The sequence below is a fragment of the Grus americana genome, chromosome 4 (assembly GCF_028858705.1).
Source record: "Grus americana isolate bGruAme1 chromosome 4, bGruAme1.mat, whole genome shotgun sequence".
Classification (NCBI taxonomy): domain Eukaryota; kingdom Metazoa; phylum Chordata; class Aves; order Gruiformes; family Gruidae; genus Grus; species Grus americana.
In genome coordinates, this window is record NC_072855.1 from 69,907,293 (window position 1) to 69,913,871 (window position 6,579).

A 6,579-nucleotide genomic window follows, 5' to 3' on the forward strand; every position below is an offset into this window, starting at 1 on the left:
GCAGGATTTGGTGCACAGTTAACACTTCTAGGCCAGATTATATTAATAGTGAACGAACAGCAGACCACTCCTGACATCACTACCTTGGGGGTTTGTTTTTGTTTCCGCCCCCCCCCCCCCCGGCACCTCTGCTGCTTCTGTTACTCACTTCTCTCTTCTCAATGCACGTAACATGGGCTTTAGTTGTGTTGCGGTGCGGAAGAATATCCTGCCTGTGTGTGCCAAAGTGCCTTTAACAGTTGTGTTTTAAAAGCTGTGAATGTGCACCGGTATATTTTTTTTCTCTTGCCGTTGCTGACTCTGAGGCAGTAGGAAGACATGGCAGCCAGCAGCAGCGGTGCCTTCCAGGCAGGTAACCTACTGCTCTGTCTCCTAATCTGCTGTATGCAGCATCCTGCGGGGTGAGCGGCAAGGAAGGGGGCAGCTGTGTTCCTGGGCTGATGTTACAACCCTTTGCTCACACCATGCAGGTGCTGTGGGTTTATTTAAAGACATGATAGAAATCAATTCATAGGTTAGCTTAAAAATGTTTAAAGGGTAGGCATGCTTTAGCACAGTGCTTGGTAGGGCCAGATGTGGTTGGAGGCGCTTGGGGGGTTCTTCTGCTTTCTTTCCAGGGGCGAGAGGGCACCTCTGTGCCAGAGGTAATATAAGCAACTGTTCACACCAGTCATTAACAGTATATAGAATAGGGTTTCCCCAAGTTAAAGTATGGTGTACGTGTGTCATGGGAAGCAGCACTTAAGGCTGCAGCAAAAAAAAAAAAAGGCAGAAGTTCTGTAGACACGGGGTGGCCCTTCCCGTGCCCGGCAGCTCCCGGTGCCCCACGCGAGCGCGGGGGCTGGTGCGGGGCCAGTCGGTGCCGTGGGCTGTGGGACCCTCTGCTGGCCCGAAACCCCGCACCCGGGGGCAGCCGGAGGGCTCCGGGGGGAGCCGGAAGGCTCCGCAGGGTGCCGGAGCGGGGGCGGCCGCTCCTGGCCGCGGGAGGCGGGCGGAACAGCCGCGTACCCTGCGCGGCTCCTGGCGGCTCTCGGCACGGCAGAGGCTCTCCCAACCTTTTCGGTTCCTTTTCGCACCCACTCGGAACTGTTTTTCCGCCGGAGCCGGAGTTTTCCCCGACCCTGCCCGGAGCGGCGCCGGTGAGTGCCCCGCCGCAGGTGAGGAGCCAGCGGGGGCTCCAGCCGCAGCCCGGGCGGGCGGGGCCGGCGCGGCGCTTCCTGGGTCCCGCCGAGGGGGGAACGGGAGACCGAGCGGGCGGGATCCGGGACGGAGCCCGCTGTCTGTGCCGGGCCGGGCTCCTCGGTGCCTCCCACGGGCGGGGGCTGGGTGCTGCTCGGGGTTTGGCAAGCGGCAAAGGGTCGGGTCGCAGGTGCCGGCGGTACCGGCAGCCCCGGACAGCCGGCCCCCCCGCTCTGCGCACTGCATCCTGCCCGGGAATTCCGTGTGGGCGCCTTGCCTGGGCTACTGCAAAGGGGATCGGCTGCTTCCTAGCGAGCTACGGAGTTTACCTTCTCAAAGCAACAAGCCCAAGCAACCCCCCCCCCCCCCCGCGCCGTTCCGGGCGGCAGAAACCCCGAAGGAAGAAGGTTAGCAGTGGGGGCCGAAGTGAAGATCACACGTCTCTACGCAGAAACGTCAGAAAAGGGGTCCCGGGCACTTGCCTAGCAGCAGCGTGAGGGATTTTCTCAAAAGATCGCTCACCTTTGCTCGCTTTCGCTGCTGCTGATCAGAAAGAGATGAACTCTGTACTCAGGGTGAACGTGTGGTCCCGCTGTACCACAGGTCCCTGCGCGACAACCGGTGCTCGCTGAGTGCTGATGCTCCTGTCCCTTCTGTCTCCTGCCTAGGAAAAGCTGTTCTCCCCTTCGCTGGAGGGCCGCAGCGCTGCTTCCCAGTCTCCACCTGTGGGGATTTATGTGTGGACCAAAGCAGAATGGATCGCTATCGATATTTTATCTTTAATCAGAGGAACATGGTCGTGCTGGGTCTGTTCCAGATAGCCTTCAGCACGGTGTGCGTCGTCAGTGGGTTCATAGATGGCATTTTCAGAACAGAGTCTCAGCTGGGCAAAACCAGAGCTCCAGTGTGGGCTGGGATGGTAAAGTTGCACTATATTTTCTATGCCTTGTTTTGTGTTGTGGTTTTTTTCCCACTGCTACCTACTAGTACTCAGCTCAGGGGTGGGAGGGAGGCCAGGACTTGTTGCCAGCTTTTTCCTGCTTTCCTGCTTTGAACCCAGATAATAAAAGTTTCCTTATTGTGGTATAGGCAGGAGAATGCAAGCAGGCTGCCCTCTGACGGAGCTAAATAAAATGCATTTCGACTGGATAATGTAGAAAATGGGGCATAGTGGCAATTGACAGGGATATTTGCAGAAGCACAGTGACCACAGAGAGGCCACCAAAGATTAGGAAGGGAACGCTTCATTCTCACATCAGGTAGATGGACATCTGGGTGATGATCTGTCTCCCACAGCACAGTGCCACTAATTCTCTGTATTGCAACGAGTCCCTGGCGTTCAGCACCCTGATGCTGCTGTTCATACCCCGGTGAGCCGCGCCGTGAGGGCGTTGTACCGAAGTGCTCGCTCTCTTCCATCCAGGGGCTGCCCATCTCCTTTCAGTAATAACTTTCTTCCATCTACAAAATGCATAAGGACTTGGGAAAGCAGTGTGCATTTTCAGCACTTTAATCAGAGTTATTTAATCATTTTCATTATTTAGTCAGAGATGTAAAGCCAGTCGGAGGATTGCTGCCATGGGGGTAGCGAGTGGGCAAGATGCATTTCACACAGTGTCCTGCCCCCAGGAGATGCTGCAGAGGAAAACAGAAGAAATCAGCAATTCTCTTTCCATTTCTGATCCAAGCCTTGAAAAACGAGGGCTTTTCATCTGCTCTGTAGTAGTTTATCTTCCGAATCTGATACTTGCCTCCCAGTCACCAACTCCTTTTGTGCTCTGCAGGTGATGGGACTCCCAGGCGTCCTGGCTTTGTTTTCCTCTCAGAGGAAGAATCCAGTTCTCGTAAGCCTGGAGGGGGGGCAATTGTGTGTGTACGGGGTGGGGGCAAAATGTTGTCGGGGCAATGGAAAACGGTTTTGATAAGGAATGAGCTGGCTGGTCCTTCTGCAGGACCGAGAGCTTATTTCCTTGAGTTATCTTCATAAAAGCTGCTACATTCCTAAGCAAAAGGAGGAAGCAGCGTTACCTCGCTTTCTGCAGCAGCAGACGAGCGCTGGCTCTAACAACAAGCAAAAATCTGTAGAAACGCTTGCTCTTGGATGAATTTCTTTTGGTGTTCCTTCCTGTTACTAAGAATTGTGTACACTGCAATAGGAAACAAGTTAATTGACTTGCATTTCCTAGGCAGGTCTCTCCAGCCATGTACCCTCCAAGGCGGGATGTTGTTTATAAATAAGAGATCTCTAAGAACAAAGTCTTTGGGTCTACTTAGCACCTGTGGTTAAGGTTTGGGACTCAACTGTAGCTCAGAAATTTGGTATCGTGGAAACCTTTAGTGCCCTGTGTCTGGCTTCCAAGTGACTGTTGCTACCGGGTACTTTTTAGTGTTAGGGGACATCAAAGGCTAATATCTGCAATGCTGCTTAGTACGCTCTGTCTGCATTAGTTGCAGTGATTCGTCAGAGGATAGTTTTAATTCCTGCTCCCCTTCTTTTTCTCCTTTAATTTCTCTGTCTAGGTGAATGTGCTGATAGCTGCTTCCATAACGTCTTGCGTTGCCATCCTCATCGTAATAGTTTATAGCTCCCTCACACTGAGCTATGGTGAAGAGGAGGACCTGAGTTCTGCCCTAGTCCATGTTATCCATACAGTGAGTATCGATGTCATGCTTTTACTGGGGAACGTGACTGTCTTAATCTGCAGACGTTACTAGGCGTGACTTGGAAATACAACCAGACTTACAGGGTGCTTAAATTAGAGCTTGAAGTGGTGCCTGCAGCAGGGCACTTGTTTAAAAAAAAAAAAGTGTATAGGTCTACAGTTAAGTATCAAGTTAGGTACTGAAAACCACAAAACCCACACAGGGCTAGACAGACATTTTATAGCTAGTTCCTGCCTTTCGCTGCTGCTGTAGCATGGCTGGTACGTGTGACCTAATGCCCAGCTCACCTGGATGACCGTCGGAGAAGCAGCTGCTTGAGCGCAGCAGCTCGTCCCCGGAGGCATACGCAACAGGTCTGCGCCTCAGCGCTACAGCTGGGGCTGCTGCTGCTGAGTGCAACAGGGTTTGGGTTGTTCCAGGGAGAAATCGTGGTGCTGCCAGGGGTAGGTGCTGGCCGTATCCCTGGCCTGGTCTGAGACAGCAATCGTTAGGCTCGAAGCCTTTCCAGCGTGCGCCTCAGGTGACAAAGTTACGGCAGTTACAGGTCAGCTGGTTAAAACTGGGTATTATTTCAAGTGTATCCTCCACAGTAACGCTGAAAAGAAGGAATGAGTTAGCCCTTTTGTACCCCAAACCTGGTAAAAGCGATGGCTCCCTGTGGGGATGAAGACGTTCCAGGTAGACGAAGCTGTTTATTAGCTGATTGCAGGACAAATGGAAATGTCGGGCTGCTAAGGTGCAGCATAGCAAGAAGACGTTTCTCATATTCAGCATGAAGAGGAGCAGCCATGCTTTGGGTTTGTACTCATTGTTAAAGCTATTTCCAAACCTGACGCTGTTGCATAGCGTCTTACATTTAATCAGAAGCCTGTTTTTACTGCTTGCTCTTTTCCCATTTGAGGTTCACACTTGGCTTGCTCTTCAGAGCACAGGAAGAAAAGCCGTAAATAACACTGACTGAATCAATCGCCTACGATGCAATCGTGGCATTCCTGCAGTCAATAGAATATCTTTTTGTGGAGAACTTCACTTTTTCAATGTGGCTTTAACGTTTCCTTCTCTGCTTGCAGAAGTTCATACTTAATAAAGTAGTCAAGGGCGCTAACGTAGCCATGCTAGCTGCATCTATCGGCAGCGCTTTTGTTGTGCTGGCGATGGCTTATTTGGGATGTCGGAGTCTTCCACGCTGCTCGTGCTACGATAGCGTAACTGGGATGGTGAGTGAGGAGCCCAGGGCACCCATTTATTTGTACTGAGTGTGGGTGGGAGGGGAAAAAACTGGGGAGAAAATGTGTTTTTTCTCCTATAAACCTAACTGCAGCTCTACCCCAGTCACCCCAGGGCTAATGCTAAGAGATTAAGTGGATGTTAGAAGGGTTTTGTACATTTTGTATTTTTCCTTTTACTACCTCCCTCTTATTTACAGTCTTGTGTAAGACCTAGCATCATACGTTATCTCCGTTTTCCAAACCAATAGCGCTGAAGCTACTGTGGTCCCATTTCCTATGAACTCCTGCTCCCCTCAAAACCTGCTCCTTCTTCTCTCACCCTTAAACCAGCGATTGCTCCTAGTACAGCATTTCAAAGACTTACTGGTGCTTACACACCAAGATGCCTTATCCCTAGAACTACAAATTCAATAATAAAAATATCCCCTGTACCGTGTGTGAAGCGTGGGGGGGAGGGACACGCAACGCACCACATTTTACTGCCAATTTGTGAGGACTCTGCCTCGAGTGATGAGGCACATGTTGCGTGTCTCTGCTAAGTGAGCTCGGTAAATACCAACTACTTCTCTACTAGAGTAATTCTGATGCTGTATTAAAGCACATACACCCAACCATCTCATTTGGTAAGGAATGAAAGGGTCCACGTTACAAGGCAGCTGTTCTCGACTAAAGATACCAAGTGCGTAATGTGAGGCTGCTTTAAACTTTCAAATTAAAACTCGTTAGGAGGAGGGGACTACACAGACTTTTTAAATGAGTTCAAGTACATCTTCGTGAGCCAACTCACAGATGAGTGTTTTTGATGGTATTGTTTCATTCATAGGAATGGTTGCAACCTAGTGAGGACCAAAATCAGGCTGTGGAAATGGTTTGCGCTGTGCAAAGTGAGTAACTCTTTCCCTCCGTGTATTTGGATATTCACCAGGGACGTGGAAGGAACATCCCGAATGAGCTTTACATCTCAGGCCAAAATCCTGATGATAACCGAAAATTCTCTGAGCCAAAAGGAACTCAGGATTTTGTGCAAGTGTGTACCCCAGGTTTAATGGTTTCCTCTTTCCTTCCCCACACAGGCCCCGGGGGCAGAATTTTTAACTTCCCAGATCACTTTCCAGCCCAGGACTTAGATGCAGAGGAAGACGCATCCAAACCTCCACCATATATCAGAATGGCTTGAAAAAGTGGTGGAACATTTTAAAGCTACTAGCCTAAAGATGTGGCGAGACAGATGTAAGAAGTTCTTAATCTTTAAAGATGGTTATGCACTTTTTCTCAGCCTTTTGAAAAACACAGAAAGCGAGAACTATCGAATGCCCAATGTTCAGCAGAGATGACAGTGCAAAGGGGAAGATCTGCAGATGGTTTTGGACATTCAGACTTTGTATAGTTAAAATACCTCATTGCCTCTGGAAAGCATGAGCATTTTTTCCTCCAGCTTTTATACTTAAATCATGTTTTATTCCACTCGAATTCATCATGCAATTTGTCTAGCAGTGCTAGCCTTAGG

General features: G+C 50.3%; 1 protein-coding gene across 2 annotated transcripts; it reads left to right on the forward strand.

The window, feature by feature from the left end:
- The first annotated feature begins 1,016 nt into the window (after nucleotides 1-1,016).
- Nucleotides 1,017-6,579, forward strand: LOC129206461 (uncharacterized). 2 transcript variants are annotated; one of them, XM_054825617.1, is made up of 7 exons: nucleotides 1,017-1,139; nucleotides 1,848-2,098; nucleotides 2,964-3,023; nucleotides 3,700-3,831; nucleotides 4,914-5,060; nucleotides 5,896-5,956; nucleotides 6,146-6,579. In XM_054825617.1, exons 2-7 carry the CDS (start codon nucleotides 1,934-1,936, stop codon nucleotides 6,247-6,249), a joined length of 669 nt encoding a protein of 222 aa, XP_054681592.1. In that variant the 5' UTR covers nucleotides 1,017-1,139; nucleotides 1,848-1,933; the 3' UTR covers nucleotides 6,250-6,579. The 2 variants fall into 2 exon arrangements, with proteins under 2 accessions (XP_054681592.1, XP_054681593.1); XM_054825618.1 differs by having other exon boundaries at nucleotides 1,032-1,157.